Source organism: Chroicocephalus ridibundus, chromosome 1 (genome assembly GCF_963924245.1).
Source record: "Chroicocephalus ridibundus chromosome 1, bChrRid1.1, whole genome shotgun sequence".
NCBI lineage: Eukaryota > Metazoa > Chordata > Aves > Charadriiformes > Laridae > Chroicocephalus > Chroicocephalus ridibundus.
In genome coordinates, this window is record NC_086284.1 from 167,719,341 (window position 1) to 167,739,305 (window position 19,965).

Here is a 19,965-nt window from a genome sequence, read left to right on the forward strand (position 1 = left end):
TAAAGCGTGTACGGTTTTGCCCACCCTTCAATGCAGAAGTCACCATGCAAAGCAGTATTTCCATGAAAAAGTAGCTTCAGTTTAGACAAATGGGAGAAAAAAAAATCATGCATTGACATACAGTTTTACCAGATGCAGAAACTCAAAATCCAAGTTTGAAAAAACGAAAACTAAACATGAAGTCATCATCAAGTTTTCTGTTTTATTTAAGATTTTAGTTTTAATTCTGAAGAAAGAGGTACATTTCCTTGGTTTTAGTTTTAGAGTCAGGTTATAACCATGTTTATTTATCTGTTTCTTTTTTCCTGTCTTTTCAATACTGCACAAACGTCCAGAAACTACAGGGTTAAGTAAAAGCTGCAGGCAGAGGAGGTCAGAGGTTGCTCCTGATGGTGATCATGTGGCCCCAATGCAGTGCTATCCCAGAGTGCCCTAATCAGGTGAATCTTTGTGGTTTTTTTAAAAAAAAAAAAAAAAAAAGAAAGAGAGATTGACAGAGGAGACAGAAAGACTGAAGTAAATATCACTCATGTTTCAGCTGCTTATAATTATATTATGTATACGCTAGGTATTAAATCTGTGAATACTTTTAAAACATTAAAGTTTACTTTAAATCTAAAGCCAAAATTAAAGAAAAATCTTATTCTCCCCTCTTTAAACCACTCTTTAGCAACATGCCCGTTACTCTTAGCTATAAGTGTTTTGTCTTTCAACACACTTCATGTCAAACTCTTACTGAGTGACACAATAAAATCCCCCTAAAAAAAACCAAAACAAAACATAGCAATTTCCCTGTGTAGTGCCACACTGAATGCAAAATAAATGCTAGGCCACTGCTTGCCCACATGTTCAGTAAATTCATTTAAATTAAATACCTTTTTCATGTTTCTGCATTTGATTCTGCATTGCAATTTTTCCCCTATACTGCAGATTGACACTTTTCCACTAGGCAGAAATACTCATGTGCAAAAGACATAAGACAGTAATATTCTCCTTAAGCATTGAGACTGCATTTTGACTTCTCTCTCTCTTTTTTTTTTTTTTCCTTAGAACAGTTAGAAAATATTTCAAGCAGTGTATTTCAAACACTGGCTCAGCAGAAACTTAACAAAAAGATAACGGTCACAACCCTGTGATGGCATTGCATTTGGGGGGGAGGTTTGATCAGGAACTGGATTCTTCAGAAAGAAAGATATGACAGGGAACAGTAGGTGGGCATGGGGAGGAGTCAGGGTGGGACACTTCCTGCATTTCTAACGTTTTGGGTTTTATTTTTCTTTTTTTTTTTTCTCCTTTCTTTTTCCTCCTTTCCTAATGACGATCCAGCGCTGAGCTCTGTAGTAGATCTGTGGGGGTTTTACTGGGGGGTCTGAAGGCTGTCTGAAAGCCTGGGGGCGGGGAATGGAAGCTGGTGGGGTTTGAAGGAGGAGAGTAGGGGTTCCAACTGGCTCTGTGCAGAGGGATCTGTGTGCCGAAGGGGTTACTGTGGTGCGTCTGTGACGGTGCTGCACTGGGGCCGTCCACCTCTGTGAGGGCCTGAAGAGATTTTAGCCAATGTGGAGGATTGTCATCTTGAAGGGTGTCTAAACTGTTTCCTGTGGAGGCTGGGATACCTATGAAGAGAAGAAAAAAAAACACAGGGATACAGGCAAGTCAGAGCAGAAGCAGTAAGCTGAGTACAAAGGAGGTCAATTTAACCTAACAAAAAGCAACAGTGAGAAAACATGATTAGTTTGTACAGAGAATGCATTTTACATTATTATATATAATTACCCTGCCCGCAAAACATTTAACGTTAAATTCAGATAAGAGAAAGTTCCCCCTCAGAGCACTTCATAAAAACACACATTTTTCTATCAAACATCCTGTGCAAGGACTGCATCCCTGTTGACGTGACCTTACCACACCAAACTACCAGTACACTGCATGCTTCGCCTCCTACTCTGCCTACTTGAATCATGCTTCAGCCTCTCTAACAGGGAAACACAACCAGACAGCCTTATAAAAGAGAGCTTTATAAACAAGTGGAGTACGTCCCTTTTTAAATAACAAAGTCCAGTGAATGCCTTCAGTGCCTCAGGACCAGCGGCGCACATACCGGACATGCCATCCAGCAGAAGGGACACCTACGTTGACCCTATAGATAAGCGCTGATCCGCCTGACTGCCTGCAGAGGTCCCGGGCATGCATTGCAAAGGCCTAGGTGACACTTTGTTGTACCTAGCGGTTCCACAAAAATTCCTGAACCCTTGAGGTTTTGTGGATGGAAGCTGGAAGAGACCACCGCATACTGACTTTTTTTTTTTTTTTTTTTTCCAGATGTAAATCAGTTTGTGCCAAATACCCATTTGATGGTTTGCCAGCGGAGCTGAAGGAGTGAGAAACGGTTACCTGTGATGATTGCGGGGTCCATCCAGCTGCCAGGGCTGTCCCAATTCAGGCTGTCGGTGGTGGCAGTGTTGGACGTTGGTACACTGTGGTTGGCGTTGGAGGGGGAAGAAGCATTGGGCAGTCCACCAAAGTTGATGTTAATGTTCGGTAGAAGTGCCCTTAGCCCGTCCTGCCATTCCTTCATATTTAAACTCTCTACAGAACTGCTGTTGTCTGGGAGATTTACCAACAAAAAAAAAATGAAAGATAAAAAAATAAAAAGCTGAAGTTAGAAACAGATGTCCTCCTTTGGTGGGGTATGGGATTTTGTTTCTACTTTTTAAACTAAGCAATTAATACTTTCCCTGTCCAAAAAGTAGGGTCAATGTTTATATGATTGATGAATTACTCAGATGGCTGGCAGGTTTTAAATCAAGTGTAAGGGAGTGGGAGAAAGATTTAACTCCTCCCCCAATTTGTATTTCCCCATTTTTTTCAGTTCTGAGACTCAAATAATCAAGGGCACAGTGGCTCTCCCTCTATTACTAATAGGTGAAAAACCTACCAGATCCTTTATGAGAAGACCTTTGTTGCAATCTAGATAACCCAATTCTGCTGCTTTATTGATGGGCAGCAGGCTCAAAAGGGTTGTTTTCTTTGAAGTATATTAAAATGAAGAAAGGCTAGGTAGGGCTTTGCAACAGAAACCGAACATGAGGAACCACGGAGGTGGAGGAATATCACAGAAGTTTTTTGTTTTGTTATAGCTCGCTCATTCACAACCCTACAGATGTTATTCCAAAGGAAGTGGTAATTAGGTTCTCATGAAGTTGAAGGGAGTGCAATTTCCTCTTGCAGTTGAAGAACAGTAGTGAAAATTCTTTAGAGACCTTTCAGAATAATTCCCGACACGGCAATATTCTCAAAACTTTGGTTTGAAGCAAACCAGCTGGACACCAGAACAGTCAAGTCTCTACCATTTGCCTAAGCGTTTCAGGGCATGTATTGAAAAAGGACATCAGGATAACGTGGCTATTAGCACAGCAAGTGCTCCCTGAACACCAACGTGAAACCACGCTATCTAGAACAGACTATCAGGTTCTACAATCCATCACCTGCTTTAGGTATCTCAAAGCAAAACAAACCAGACACAAGCATCCTAGTATTTATCAGCCAACACAGGAAGTCATACAATTAACTTGTGGTCAAATGTATTTGAAAAGAAAGTGTGGGTATACCAATTTGGCAGTACGCTCTTTTTGACAAAAATCTAGAATACAATTATTTATTTTTTTTAAAACCATGTCTGCCTCTCCTAACTGAAAAAAGGACCTTGACATCAATCAGAAGCATTACAGTGAGATACTTACATAATACTGCTACTTCATCAACAATGGAAGAAATTTAAGTCTTCATGGAAAATTAGAGGATATCACTAACTTGCAACTCTGCATGTTGAAGAGTGAGGAAAGCAGTCTCCCTTGTTATCAAAGCCTGCTGTGGCAATTTTTCTAAAGCTGAATGCTCAGAAAGAACTGATGTCTCAAGCAATTACTTTTTTGTAACTAGAGGGGGAAAAAAAAAGCAAGTTCTTGAAGTCCTGTGCTTTCATGCAGAAGTTTCCTTCCCCGGGCCAGAGTTTTTTAGAATAAACTTTATATAAGATTTTGCTTCTGTACAGAATTACAGCAAGCAACTTCAATCACAAATGGCAGCAGGTCACACCTCAGCCCATGTCACCAACTGAACTTCAAAACAAATTACTGTGCAAATCTGTTACATCCACTTTGCCTGTAGAACTGTTGGAGCAATGCATTCATTTCTAACCCTCTGCATGCCTAATGCAGCTGTTCTAGCACAAGCATCCATCTGCATGCTTAAACGCCCTCACACAGCGGCACGGCAGCTGACACCTAGAACGTCCGTGGCCAGACAGACTGATGCTGCCCATGGAGCCTGAACAGGGCTAACAGCACAGGTGCAAAGAGTATACTACAAAAATCATCTTTTTTTGCCTGGGCAAGTTCGCAGAATACACTTGACCATAGCCATGGAAGGTTTATAGTCAACTGCTGTTATCCCCACTCACTGGCTGAGGAATATCACTCTTCCTCAGGGGTTACAGAGTGAGGTACCTCCATGCGGAAGGCAGACAACTCCTAAGCATTCCCATAAGCAAAGAAAATACAGGTCAAAAATCAGGTAGTTGAAGTAAACCCAAAAGCCTGCCCTTTACTACATGCATCATGTTACATCTGAAAATTAAAATTTTAAGTGCTACAGGAGGAAAAAAAAAAAATAGTAGTTACTGAAGTGCAGCTCTGCCTCAAGCAATCAACTTAAGATCAACTTTTTAGTAAGACCTTAGCACGCAGAAGTAATCAAGCCTCCAGACATCAGTGTGACTGTATCCACGCGCTGCGTGCAGCAGTGTGCTTTGTGGGGCCTGGTGTATAAGTCGCTGTGGGCGAAAAAAGCAGACTTACCAGCAATTTGTTCTGTGTTTGTTTAGCATCAAGCCATAGTGCATTACAACTGGCTTTCACTTCTATTTTCATTTTTCCTACTGTAAATCAAAACTACTTCCTGTTCCCTCCAGAGCTCCCACTTTTTTTCTTCGCAATACTAATGGACATAATAAACGGTTTTAAAGAGTTTGGTGCAACATATTTTTCATTCAAACCTATGAAAAACTTTTTTAAAAAGAACACAGGACACAACAAGAACCTAGTTACACGATTCTGGGGTTAAAAAAAAATAAAAATTTTAAAAAGCAATAGTCAGAAATATCCTTGATAAGATATTTGCTCACAACCCTCTTGACATCCATAAGCCTATTTATTACAAGTTCTAAATTTATTTTTCGGGCCAACAGTAGCCAGCTCACCATCACAGAAATAACTGTGCAACGGGTTCTGCATGGGACACCATTACTTTACATTTTATTTTCTCACCACTGCTTCCAACAGCTTGTGCAAAGAAATGCAGCTGTTAAATTACTCGCTTCTACTACAGGGCAAAAAGTACACACAAGACGCTTACTAGGACCATGCATGAGTGAACATGCTCAGCGCAATACCTGCAGGCTGGGGATCTGCAAACTCATTATGATCTTAATTATGGACATTACTAACCCCCCAATATGCCCTCAAAGCTCACGTGCAAGAAAATAAACACATGTAGTAAACTAGACACCTGCAACACGTCATTAAGGAAGTCTAATGAAGACAAAGCCACCAAGACATCATAAGGAATGGGATGGGAAAATAAATATAGTAGGGCATTAGGCCATCTTGGGCTAAGAAAATATACATATGCTTGTCATGTTATTCTCCATTTAAAAAAAGACATAATACAGCATACATATGAGTACAGAAAGACAGGAAGCAGTTGAAATACAAGATTTTCATGGAACGGAAAAGACTGGTACTGTTTGGTGAGGAGACATTAATGTGTGACATAGTGCACCGTTGCTGTGTACCCTTCTCTAACACAGAAAAAAAAATACACAAGACTGTCCTTTATCTCAGCTGTCAGTACAAAATCCACTTGGAATCACAGAAGTTAAGTGATAAAAGGCCTAAAATAGTTCAGTATCTATAAAAACTGTATTATTCACTAGCAATAAGGAAGTTTACTGATTAAAACCTCGTGCTCCTGGGTTCAAAAGTGACAAAACGGAGAATAAAAAGATTTATTGTCTTTCCCAGACAGCTGGGTTTGTGGGGCTGAAAGGCAAGCTATGACAAAAACATTGCTCTCTGACACCAAAGAAAAAGCAAGCACCACATTCGTTACTCAGATGTCTGTAACAGGGTTTTCAAGCTTGGCCAATAAATGTAGAGTTAAAAAAAAAAAACAACAAAAAAACCCAAACACCAACCCCAGACATGACCAAAGTTTCAGAGCTTTGTCAGCCTCCCAGCCCCTATGGAGAAATGCTGCAATTAAATTATTCTTCCCATACAGTATATGGTAAGGGATTAAAGTGCATTAAGGTGTTAAAGTAGATGGGATCAACAGAGAACACAATGCTCTGCAACACTCCCTGCACTGGCCTCCAAGGCCTCAGTTACTGACTATGACAGGTAAAACACCCAGTTAGAAAAACTCCTGATGCAACCCAAGTACATGAGCAATCACTAGGCACCCCACAGCAATACCCAAACCAAACAACTTAATCAGCATGTCTCTGCTGGAGTCTGGCAAGTTTTAAACAAGAGCCTATGTGAAAAATGCAAGTCCAACCCAAAGGCAGGAGTTCCTTCTACCACCTGAAGAAAATAAGTATTTTCAGAAGAAAATTACTACTCAACCTTTTTGTTAATTAAGTTATGCTTCACCATGAAGTAGTTAAAAATGAAAAAAGGCTAGGTCTCAGTTAAAAAAAAGTATTTGCCTATTATCTTTCCCTACTTATAAACTTAATTGGTTGAAGGGAGTAATTTTTGACTAGCTAGCAGACTTCAGTTGGACATCATAAGCTAGGCTGTGAGAACCAATACACCACGGTTTCCCTATCTGAAGGAGCGCAAACACACAGTTTCCTCCCATAGCCTCATCCTAATTTAAAGCAGTATGGCCACAGACAGTGGGAAAACACAGAAGACAAGACATTAAAACCCAGCTGACTGCAATGAAAAGTTTTTACACACCAAGATAAATTGGAGATTCCTCCCCCCATGCCTCAGCTTCTCCTCTGAGAAGAAAGAATAACCTAGTGAAGCTCACTGAAAGCACCACTATTCGCATGAAAAATAGGCTCAGATACTTCAGTCTTCCCTTAATGTGCACTTCATAATCTTACCTGATATAGCGGAAGCGTATTCTAGCACTGAACTTTTTCATGTGTCTGAGGCAGTATGCCAACATGAAATAAAAGTAAAGTTTTCAAAGTCAACCATTGTTTTAAAGTGAGCAAAGGGAAGGAAAAAGAGCTTTGTCACAAACTTAACCTGTCCACCCAATTTAAATAAAAAAATACTTAAAGTTAGCTTAAAATAGAATATGATTGAAAAGTCTGAAGATTCATCTGTATAAAAACCGGTCATTTAATGAGTTTCTAAATAAAGTCATTGCCCTATCATGACATCCTACCAGACAGTCTGGTGGCGTTACTTCAATATCCTCTACCTGAAATGCCTTAACATTATTCCTTCAAATCAAGCAAAGCAGTGTGTATTTGGGAGAGAGGTGGCAAAGAGGGTGACGGCCAAGCTAGAAACATGTTCTGTTGTACATAATCAATACTTTAGAAGTCGTTTGCACAAGCATCAACTGCCGTGATACTGGCTGTTCTGTGACTTCATGAATTCTGACAAATGACACCACAGCGTAGACCCAAAGGCGTTTCAGGTCTGGCTGTACCACGTTTGTGATGTTGATGCACTTGATCTTTTATATTGAGGGTAATGGGACAGCACATCTTACCATTTACTTGGCAGGAAACAAGCCCACTAAAAATGAATGTCCTACAGAGACTAGACCATTTCAAATTATTGCCTCAATTCTGATACAGGTCTATGGTCAAATCCATATGAAAATTCACACAGTACATGCTTGAATAAATACAAGTAATAGCAAAGATCACAAGACCAGGAAGTATAAAGCAAGAGTATTCTTTGCTCTGCCAAAATTATATTCCAAGCTATTACAAGAGCCCGATTTTGTACTAATTGCGTAAAGCCATTTAATATCTTTATGCCAAGAGTCCTAAATATTCTAGTCCTGCTGAAAAGCAAGCAGTCCTGCAAACCTAGGTTGCAATTATTTATTTCTTTTCTAAGAACCCATCAGTATGCCATGTGCGTGACTAAGGCACACAACAGTGCTACATAAAAGCTTCAAATAAGCAAAAGAAATTCAGAGGAAAACCATCACAGGAGAGAAAATAAACTTATTAGCAGTGTCATGTGCCTGACCGTACAGAGTAGCTACAAAACAAGCGAAGAGACTATCAAGGTGTATTCGGTAATCAGTAATAGAATGACTGTTGCAATGACCTGCTTGTAAGAAGGCCCTTGTGAAATCTTCAAGGACACTGTATAGTAACAGTTAGTTTTGAAGCCTTATCAAAACAATCAGAATGATAAAGTTGGGCCCAGGGGAAAAAAGAAAAAAAAAAAAAGGAAAGGATAATTTGCCACATCCTAAAATGAAATTATGCCCATCACATTAGATAAACTCAAAAGCCTTTTGATCCAAAGCTTATATATTTAATCATCAACAAAACAGTTACGATAAAAACTGTACCTATGTCACTTTAGTATGAATAATAAGCTCGTTTGCTCACAGAATTTTTAAAACCGTGAATAAAGTCCCATTTAAACGGCTATGGTCTGAAGGATTTCACTCTCGGCATTCAGACTTCACTGATGCTGTGTACCTATGATTTCTAGGAATCCCACAATGCTGAAACCAAACGATGATGTTTCACCCATTCACAGAGGCCCGAGAACATCACTGGCAGAGTGAAGAAGATTGGATCTCTCCACTTTTAAACAGCAGCGCTGCCCGTCAGGAATACAAGTAGCCACTTCATTTTAGGGAGATATCAAATGACAGGAGCGCCAGAAGATAAAGCTGTTAAAAGGGAACATTTAAAAGCCTCGCTGACTTTCCCTACACACAGGAAGCAACTTGGCAACCCACGAAAGCAGCTTTCTAAGGGTCACTCCACAGCGTGGATTGCCAATGAGAGTCTTACAGTCATGAGCTCTAAGAGCTGGGGAAACAAAAGTAGTGTACATACATTCATACACATGTGCATATATGTACATACACACCTACAAAATTGGCTTTGGTAGTCAAGAGACACTAGTCTGCCCTCAGCTTTAAAATAATGGAAGTAAAGCAGCTTTTATCTTGATTTCATGGTTATATTAATTCCACATGTATCCAATTTAAAAGATAGCCACGTATATAAAAAAACCCACTATTTTCCAATTTAAAATAAATCAAGTGCAACTTAACAAGCCAGTGAGCCAAACTATCAACTAGAAGAGGAATATATTGAATTCTAAAGTACACGCTTCAAAGAGAAAAGTAATTTTTTCTAAATAATTTTCCTTTTTGATGAAGATCTGACAGTACAACTCTTAAGACTTATTTAGTCACAGAAAGCTTAAGAGTCAGAAAATTTAATTTCTTTTCAGGGGAAATCCCTTCTACCACATCAGTGAGGGGACAGCTCATCTCAGATATTCATATTTGCTTGTATGTACAGTGTCAGAATTTTATTAGGTTTGAGAAAAGCAATTTTACATTAAGTATTCCAGAGAGTTCTTGTGATTGACTTATACTTACCATGGCTCAAGAGACCAAATCTAATACATAATTATAGCAGCGAGCCACCCAATTTTAACCTATAAGTAAATTTCAAATTGAGATTCTAACTTGCTTTGAAAAACATGCTTGACTTCGTATCAGATGCTTCCACAGTATCCCACCATTTTTTATTACTGACTTTTTAATCGTTTATTGCTAAAAATGCATAGTGGTCAACTGCAGGGCTTCAATCAAGTTGGGGCCCACTGTCCTGCATACAAAAAGAGACAGTATGTTCTGTAATGCTTCCACCTTTGTCAATAAATAACCTTTTTTGTGCAAGCTAACACAATGCTTCTCATCCAAAAAAAGGACTCCGTAAGAAAATAGCCAGTTCTTGCCACTGATAATCTTAAATATTAACATAAACCTAAACTGAGCGCACAATGACTTAAGATACTGAAATGAAGGAAATAGATACCTGAATCCTACATACAGAACATTTTGATTAAAAAGCTCAGAAAGACATATAATTCCATTAATCTGAGTAAGCAAAGTTCATTTTAACCTAAGTATACCTGCTGCTTACTCTTAGATCCTGCATCAGGGTTCAATCTCACCAGGTTACCCTATCTGTCAATTAAAAAATTCCAAACTTTGACCTCAAAAGAAAACCCTGCGTGTACAAGCGTACTTATGGGTACATGCATAAATAAAAGAAAAATATATCTGGAATTTGCCCTATGGCCAATGCAACAATCAGAACTGGCAAAGAAAAATCAGATCTTCAAAGCTGTATTGATAATTAGCAAGAGCCTATCTAGTTATGAAGGTTCTGGATTCCAGAGTACCCAACCAATCCTCCGACCAAGGCTGCGAGACCAGAATTAGCACAGTGAATGCATACTCTGAGAAATTATAAACTCAGTTTTAATTTTTTTTTTTTTTTTTTACACATCTGTAACAAACAAAGAAGGCTGATGTATATTCGTAGATACTTCAGTCATTCTGTTGCAAAATTAGAAAAATTGCAAGAAAGCTGAGAAGAAAAACAAACCTTCCATGACAAGAAATTAATTCTGATTACTAAATGCTGTCTTCCAATAGAAGTGACCTACTTTTAAAATATGTGGTTGTGTTTGGTTGGTTTTTTTTTTTTTTTTACATAATTCCTTTGGGAACAAGCTGAAGTTCAAATGAGGCTGTGATGTAGAGGGAACCAAGATATGGCAAACGATGGAAAAGATCATGTGTGTGTGTCATTCCCCCCCCCCCCAATGTAATTCAGTATCACTGGGAGAAGAAACACTTTTTGTAAAGCTGCTTTTTCAGTTGCTGTTATCCCTTGAGTATATTTCATTTACGCTCCTCCCTCCGTACAATTTTTAAAAAGACTATGTTTGCCCTTTCTCAATGGTTCTTCAAGTTGGTGCATTTCAAAATGTGTTTACACAGAAAGCCTATGAACTGTTTGTGCTTTTTGATAAAATTCATCAGTCATAATTGGTATTTTGTGAGATGGACTTGTCTCTGAAGTTTCAGATCCATGCCCAAGGCACAGCCTCTTGCTAGACACTGCTACTAACAGGTGGCACTGGCAAACGTACTAATTTCCAGTCTTTAAAGGGAAAATGCCAGGTTTTTAACATCACTAAGTCGATTACATCTTTTAACTTATGCTAGTAGTTTACTGTGTATTTTGAAGTGCCATTTTCTAAAGTGTATTTTAGAAAAGCATCCAAGAGAAGACATCACCCTGAGGCTAAGTATCTCCTTGCTGGAGGAGGGAGACAGACGCTATACCAGGCAACGGACCTGCCTCTTACGCTAGTACCCAAGATCTTAGGGGTTACCTATGAAAGGAGACATGAACCAGCTCTAAAGATGAAGGGAAAAGTTCTTCTTCTGTAAGCAATAAACACAGTTTTCCATCCCTGAAACACAGCCCAACATTTAATGCAGCTGAAGTTCATCTGGTGACAAGACTACAGACACAAACAGTCTAGAAATCTGACGTCAAGTACCTCCTGTGCTTGTTTCCCCCCTTTTCTGGGGAAGAGTTACTCAAAAAGCTGTTAGGACTGATGGTCCAGAATGCAAAGTGGGTCAGCCACTCGGGCCACCTATTTCAGCCAACACCACATTTATTTCAAGTCTACCAGCGTTAATGTGAGTAGTCATTCCTCTGATGTATCACAGCCAACAGAAGTTAGAGGATTTTTTTGATTTTTTTTATACTTTTTTTTCTTTTTTTTGGTCACATTTTCTTCTTCTGAAATAACACATTTAAAAATAGGCATTTTACTACTCAAAAAAGCAGGATGCCTGTCTTTCACTGCCATCCCTAATGATCTTACCATCAAAGATTTTAAGAAATTTCTAACAGCTTAAAACCAAGCTCCCAGAGATGAGGGCACAGATATTTATATGTTGAGCTTTATTTGGAACAGTATCTCCTATACAATCAGAAGAAAAAAATCCAGGGGGTTTTAACAACAGTTGCAATATTAGCACTGAAAAGGCACTGGGAGGGAAGGGTGGGTGTGTGAGATGAGCTTTTGGAACAGATGGAGAAGTAGCAGGACTTAAAGGACAGGTGCTGTGGATGAAGTTCTCTCAGAGATCATGACAAGATCACGCTAAGGCAGGCAGGCCTTACTACTAAGTGTAGAAAGCGTATGGGAGTAAAGGGACAAGACACCAGAGGGAGGACAAGGAGTATCCATAGCAGATTTCAAACAGTGTGACTTCAATCTCGACACTGATTTAATATTTTGGAAGTTAATCCAAAAATGCCACTTCCATTTATTCTAAAACTAGCAGCACCACCCTGGGTGCATTAAAAAAAAAAAAACACAAACAAAAAAAACCAACAAGAAAACCAACCAAAAATCAAACACCTTCAAGAGCAACAGAAGTGAGCAAGCCAAAAGTTTATTTTCAAATTGAATTTGTTCCACATTGTGCTGAACACTTCACCTCTTCACCAGTGAAACAGAAAATTAGTTATGATGGGAAATAAAAGGAGAATGAATTTCAGGGGTGAGGGATACACAGAGACCTAAAAAAGCGGGGTGGAGGCCCAAGAACCTCCATGGAAAGAAGTGGGAAGCAGCAGGCATAAAGACTGGTGAGAAGAACAAAACATTCAGTGACAGAGGCTGCTCTAAGAAGAGTCATCTTCCTTGAGGAAAACAGGACACACAGGGTCTATATGCAAAGGTCACTAAAAGCAATCCTGGAAACAGCTGAGGGCTGTTTACAAACAGTACTTTTCATTTTATAATTTCAAAGCCATGTTTGGGCCTTTATTTTCAAATGAGGAGCGACCTTGATATCAGGGTAACACATCCACTTCTGAGAGAAGCTGCTCTGCACTCTGGAAGGATACAAGCCTTTGGAGGTGACACATGTGGCACCTACAACTAACAGAAGTATCACCCAAGATTTTCACCAGATTTCCTATTTTCAACATTTATACCTAATCAGAGAAAGACTTCAGATATAGGCAGCCATGAGGACAGAAAAGACAATGTTCAGCTGCCAGGCTTTCTGCCCAGCTGCTGGTGGAAAGCCAAATGTCGAAGACAACCATCAAGTGAGCAGTCATCTTTAAAGGATTAGGACAGAAAATTAATGGACTAATCCATCTCTTACTGTTAAGAGTAAGGCCATCAGTACTTAAAACCGGTGTTAAACCTTTCACACATTGTCAGGTCAAGAGAAAAGGAGTAGAAAAATGTTCTTTCAACCACTGCATCCAAAATAAAGGGATGTGAGTCAGCACTGTTTAAGTCACATTGCCTGTTGCTAGGGTATGGGATTAAATGCATTTTGTACACAGCATTTGGAGAATTTTAAGTTTTACAACATGCTGAATTCAACAGCCACATCACGCAGGTCAGACCTTCCTTTAAAAAGTCACAGTAGCAGAAGCAGAACCCCCCCCCCCCCCAAAACTCCATACCAAATTATTACCCTGAGACCACAGAAAAGCATCAGCTGCTATGCTACAAATTCAATTGTTTTGGTTCCATGACTGTATAAAACAAGTCATGTTTTGCTTTGTTCAGCAAACCAAATCACCTGTTAAGAATCAATCGAGAGAGAGGAGACAAAGTCAAAAAGAAATGTGGTCAAAAGGTCAAATAAAAAATGTGTGCCTCAAATGGGAAGTGAGGTTATGTTTTGAGAAAATACAAAGTCAGACAAGGACTTAGTATTAAAGGCAGAGCATGACATTAATTCTGATATCTCATATCTCTCTGTGGTTTAAATAAAGTCTTTTAAAAAATACGATTGTAGCCAACATTTTCCTTTGTTTTACTAAAATGTTGTCCAAAAGGTAGCATTAGGCAAGAAAGGATTTGATGTTCGAGACAAGTTCAATAGCTGGGGGCACAGGAGCCATAAAACCTAAAGTGGGAGAAGATGGAACACCCTAAGTGGTTTAGCTAGGAAAGAGCTCAGGACTTAAATGGGAAGAAGCTGGACCTTCTTAATATAACCTTCATTGCTTTGCCCTCTCTGCTACCAGCTATTGCGTCACAAAAACCTAAATGCAGGCAAGACTCAAAAATGTCCATGTGAATCAGTGTCTTGATAAGGAATGCAACACCACCACCCCAAAGACTGCTGAATGGCACCCAAACTTAATAGAACTGTCTACCTGTTTTTTTGTCTCGATCTCATCTTCAAATATACATAATTCTATCAATTAGGCCGTGCATATTCAAGAGATATAAGCTACAACACCAAAACAAGAAGGTCTTGAGAGAACAAAATTTTGATTGTCAAAAGGAATTCAACTACAAAGACTTACAATATTCAAGGCCCCCATTTTGAAGTTTCAGGAACAGTTCACGGAAGTCTACTGCAATCTCCACATCAATGGGCTTCATGTCTAAAATAACTTGATGGATTTTACAGTGTTTATCTTCAAGGACAACAGGTAAAACTTGTTTCTTCCCCTACCCTAAACAGGGTTTAATTCTTTATGCTTCCTATCTGTCTGTGTCCACTTGACTATTTCCTCTATCTTAGATTTCTAATACACACATGATATACATAAATTGCCTGTCTGTGTTCAAGAAGCATTTGGACAATGCTCCGAGATGTATGGCTGCCCTGTGTGGTATCAGGAGCTGGACTCAATGAACCTTGTGGGCCCCTTCCAACTCCAGGGATTGCAATGATTTATATGGGAAGAATATACACACAATATTGTGTAGCATTATTTTTGGAAGAGTTCAAATTTCAAACTATCTCATTATTATTGAATTGATAAGTTCTTACAATTACTTTTTTTCTCATTTGGAATTGTGTTCAGGATAATTATGAAATTAATACATGAAACAAGAGCCAGTGTTTCAAAATGTTAAGTACTTCGTCTTGCATAGAACTGACAGAAAAGGTGGTCTAACCATTTACAACTTTTTCCTCATACTTTTAACTGTGTGACTTTGTTTTATACTTTTTTAATGCAATAAAAATCAGTGACTACCAACCACTCAGTAAACTCAAGAAATAAAACTATATATTTCTATTTTCCCATTATTAATATGTATGCATAGATTTTATAAGCATCCGTCTAAAAACATACCGTTAATCTAAGACCTACTTTACTCTATGATCCAATACTATACCTATTATTTTGGAACACACCACCAGGCAGCAGGGTCGCAAAGATGATAGCGTATTAGCTATCAAATTACAAAGAGTTTCCTGTTATCCTAAAGTAACATGAAAATAAAAGCACACAGCCACCCACGTTGCTGTCAGTGGATCTTTCCTTTGGCATCATCTGCAGAATAAAGGATAGCTGCTGTCCTATATTCTTTGGATAGTTTGCACACAATCTAGGGTAAGATCGCTTTTAGCAACAATCACACTGTCCGTGAATAAGAAGTCATTGACCTTTTCTCCTGAAGCACAGTTACATGGTAAATCATCTAATCCATCCCATGCCAGAGACCGGCAACAAGCCTAAATTGTCCCTTACAATGAGAACATGTAACATCTGCTATGGTTTGCAAAATCATATGGTGGGGGAGAAAAAAAAAATATGCTAGTTTGGGAATCAATCAAAATGCTCATTTAAATATGTGTTGGGGACAAATGTAAGCCTGATGAATATGAGACATTTCAAGTATATGCATAGTCAAATTATGAAGTCAATCGTGTCATTGTGTCATTTCACTGGAAATGGTAGAATGAGCTTAATAAATATTGCTTCCTCTGAGAAATAGGCTACCAAATTCCATATAGAAATTATTTTTAAATGAGAGCATTAAAAAAAATGTAGCTAGTGCCTGTGTCTTTCCATTTAAGCCTGGCACACATCACAAAACAACCCTACCTGGAGCTGTGGGGTTATGAATACAGCACAGCTCTGATTCTTGACTAAACAAAAGGTAGCTTCAGAACCTTACATTTAGCATGTCACACACAAGCATTTCAAATTCATATGAATACTAATGCCTACCTAAAGCAGAAGCACTTTACAACACCGTTTTCTTCATACAAGCTTCCAAACCACAAATACACTTAATGAAATCAACTAAACTGGATTTAGAAAGCTTAGAAAATAGTATACTAACTTCATATGAAGTTGTAAGAGTTTTTAGATCTGCTTGTTTTCACATAAATGAAATAGAGAAGTTGAAAAGCGTTGTTTAAATAGAGCAGGGAAATGTGCAGAATAAATGAGTGTGGGGTTTGGGTTTTTTTTTTTTTTTCCTTCCCGCCCCTCAAGTGACTGGTCCAGCATTATCTGCTTTAGGAATTTACAGTCCTGTAAAAATTGTGATCAAAGGCCTTAGGAAACATGCAACTTCAACAGCAGTTGAGGGTCTCTACTAGAAGACAGAATGGGAAGTTTCACCTGCACTAGGTTTGTTTTGCTGTTACATCTGAAACACATGACTTGATGACATTTTATAAACACCACAACACAGACTAACAAAAGAGCTAACAAAAAGGAGCTGCAGGTATACTACAACTAACCTCTTCAATGCTGCTAAACAGCTATTATGACACGCACCACCTTCCTAGCAGGTCAGCTAGAGTTTGTTATAAAGCACTGTAATAAAGTCCCATCAACATGATTTCTCTGTACTCACACACCACTTACCTCCCCTACCCCCAACAGATGGCTGTATCTGTAAATCAAATGAGGAAACTCGGAAAATTCTATAATTATATACGTGCTACTGATGGACTAAAAGCAAGCATAAAGAACAGGAATTTTTTTTTTCAAAAAGAATATAAAAGGAACTCGTTGAGAGACCTGTACACTAGATACAGGTTTGAAAAGACAGAATAATCAATAATTTGGAAACTATTAAGTTAGCACACACACACACAAAAAAGAGGTATGAGGGCATCTCCTGACTTCTAAATTGTCTGTACTTCTGAAGCAGTGAGATCACTAAAAGAAAACCCTAGGCATTAAATACCATACACATAATACAAATCCATAACCCAGCAAACAAAACTGGAACTATCTGAGACTTCAGCTTGTTTCTGACAACAGGAGAAGAAAAAGGAGTAATCTGTTAGGGCAAGTGATTGTTTTTTTTCAAGATATATCAAAGCTGACATGTAGATCAGCTAAGAAGTGTTTGCACTGCAGCAACTGCTGCTATTCAATTGTCAGCCAGGCAACTAAATGTTTTGTAACACAAGAGATTAGACCAACTCAAAGGAACTCTCCACAGAGACTACAGCAGATGTTTACTTTCTGTTTTTAGCACTGTATCTGCCAAAAATATTTTGAGATTAATTGGTTCTAGCAGTTGCATACAAAAAGGATATACTTAAGTATCAGCTCCTGGTGCCTTAAAATATATGGAGGAAGCACATGGCACAGGCTGTGCATCAACCAACACCACGTTACTGGCTCTTCAGGAGTCATACCAAGAATCTACGGGATCCACTTTCAAACTGCCAAAGGCAATTAAAGTAATATAAAGAATGCTTTCGCAAACCTACAATCAACCTGTACTACAAAAGGATCTTTTTTAACACTACAGATTTTTTCTGGTGCTCCTAGTCCAGAATACAGTCTTACTGGCCCCTTGAACTAGCAATTTTTAGAACTGAATGGTAAAATTGAAACTTGATGTCTGGCAACATTCCTGGAAGTTCTATGTAGTTTAGGGGAAAGCGTGCAACAATCTGCAGTGCTATGGATGCTGCATTTTTGACTCCCTGTCAGTTTTATTTTTTTTTCTTTTTAAACACTTCAGTGTAACCAGTATCAGTCATTTTAGTCTAAAAACTTCACCACTGCCAGTATAAAGAGTTCTGAACTACTTGCATTTGTAGTCTGGACCAAGTGTTTATACTATGAATCAGCCTAAGGACCTTACAGCAGTATCGTAGCTTCAACAAGCCTTCAAAGAGGATAAAATACAGGGAAGTAAGAGCCAAAATTAGCTCTTGTACTAGAGCATCAGAAACACACAGTGACTTTTTCTAGGTCACTCTCTTATAGGGTAACTAGTGCTTCTTCAAACCCATGAAAAGAAAGTAACACCGGCAACATCTCAAGAAGCTGTTTTCGCCATCTCAAGGCTACAGAAAGCCTACAGAGACTTTCTACCTGCAGTTCATTATACACTTATTTTTTTTTTTCCCCTGTTAGGAAAAGAGAACCTATTTGGGCCAAGCTAAATCGGAAGCATGAAAGGACCTCAAAGTCCAGAAATGTATTTTTCATCAAGACAATCATTGTCACAATTAGCTCCTTAGTTGTAACGTTTGCTGCAAGAGCCTATCAGTCCATTCAGGGCAGCCTGAACTGACCTGACTGTACACTTATTTTCCTCCAACATCACAATCCTCACCATCAGGATGAATCCTCTTACACACATTGCAAGCATCCATTCAGTGAAAGATTAGCATAATATTAAGGCCATCTGAAGTACAGAAATGAACAGCACTGAATGTTTATTGTGCAGCCATTTGGTTATGCGCAAGAGGGAACAACCCAGCCAAGACATCTGGCACAAATTACAATCATTACAATTTTTTGCACAATTTTAAGAACTCTGGTCGGCACCTGCATGTCGATGTGGAAGCCGCAATGCACTTCCAGCGCCTACTCTTAAGGAAAGCCAGTCTGGCAAGACTGAAGAACCAAAATACCAATCTGCTTTGGCACAAAATTAAGCGGGCACAGAATACTCCACCTTCCTTATAAAGCTCAATATTACAAGGCTAAACATCCAGATACATATTTATTTTTTTTAAATGGAAAGGGCCTATTTAAAACAATATTCCTCCCTCTGCTAACAAACCTAGTATGATAGTCAAGAGATACCACTCTACCACTTGTAGCTGGCTATTCCCTTTTCCTGTTCTGGCTCAGAGGAGCTGAAAGCATGAATTAAGTCATATTCACGGCTGTCCCAATTCACCTACCTGATATAGGGATCCCTCCCAGACCTGTGCTGTGTTGTGGTGGGAGATTCAAGTCCAAGAAATTACTATTTGAGGTGGGATTTGCTGTGTGGTTCAAGTGCATGATGCTATTGCGTGGGAAGGCCATCCAAGGATAGCGAGCTGCTTGGCCTGGAAAACTGAAGGAGTTGTAAACTGCTCGATGCTGTTGAAACTGTGGGAACCTCTGTGGCATGACTGGAAAGGTGCTACTGAGAGAGTTGGCATTTGCGGGTGCAGCAGGATGCAGGAATCCAGAGCCTGGCCCTTTGGCAGTTGTAGTGTGTGGGGTAGGGTTCTGAAGAGATGTGGGCGAGAGGGAAGGTTGGTCTTGGACTGACAGTTCCTTCTCAATCAGGTCTGCTAAGGCTTTGCGGGTGATATCAAAGGGGTCAAACCCTAAGTCGTCCTCTTGCTGTTTGGAGGAACCAAACCCAAAAGCCGCTTGCCAGTCTGTGGAGGAGGATACTGGTATAGTTTCTGTTGGAGAGGAGAGGAACAGGATTTAGAACAAGGATTAGTATTTATCTATACACAAATGTGAGCCTCAATGACTTGAATCTATGTTGCCAGTTATCTTTCATATAATACTTCTTTAATGTTCCACAGAGACACCTTATTGATCCGCTTAGAATGCCATTTTCAGATCAAACTGTCATAGATTTCTACTTCAGGTGAAGTGGTAGAACTAGCAAATAGCATTTTTACTCCAGAATTGCTCTGTTCCTGAACTACAGAAAAGCCTTGTCAAATAAGTATTTTCAGTAATAGCACCAAATAGAAAGAGACCAATAAACACTTGCTTAGAACCTACTTTATACCCATATTACTTGATGGAAGTGTGATCAAGCAGATTTTAAATTAGATTGTTATTCAGTTCACTCT

At 39.0% G+C, this 19,965-nt stretch overlaps 1 protein-coding gene across 8 annotated transcripts in view; it reads right to left on the reverse strand.

The window, feature by feature from the left end:
- Window positions 1-468: 468 nt before the first annotated feature.
- Window positions 469-19,965, reverse strand: part of CNOT4 (CCR4-NOT transcription complex subunit 4) — an 86,998-nt gene continuing 67,501 nt past the window's right edge. For 5 of the 8 annotated variants that reach the window (XM_063322687.1, XM_063322686.1, XM_063322688.1 and 2 more), the window contains 3 exons: window positions 19,063-19,560; window positions 2,392-2,604; window positions 469-1,613 (listed from right to left, as the gene is read on the reverse strand). In XM_063322687.1, coding sequence (XP_063178757.1) covers window positions 1,312-1,613; window positions 2,392-2,604; window positions 19,063-19,560 — 1,013 coding nt within the window. In that variant the 3' untranslated portion in view covers window positions 469-1,311. The remainder of the gene's footprint in view (window positions 1,614-2,391; window positions 2,605-19,062; window positions 19,561-19,965) is intronic. The other 3 variants (XM_063322691.1, XM_063322692.1, XM_063322694.1) reach the window with 1 other exon arrangement.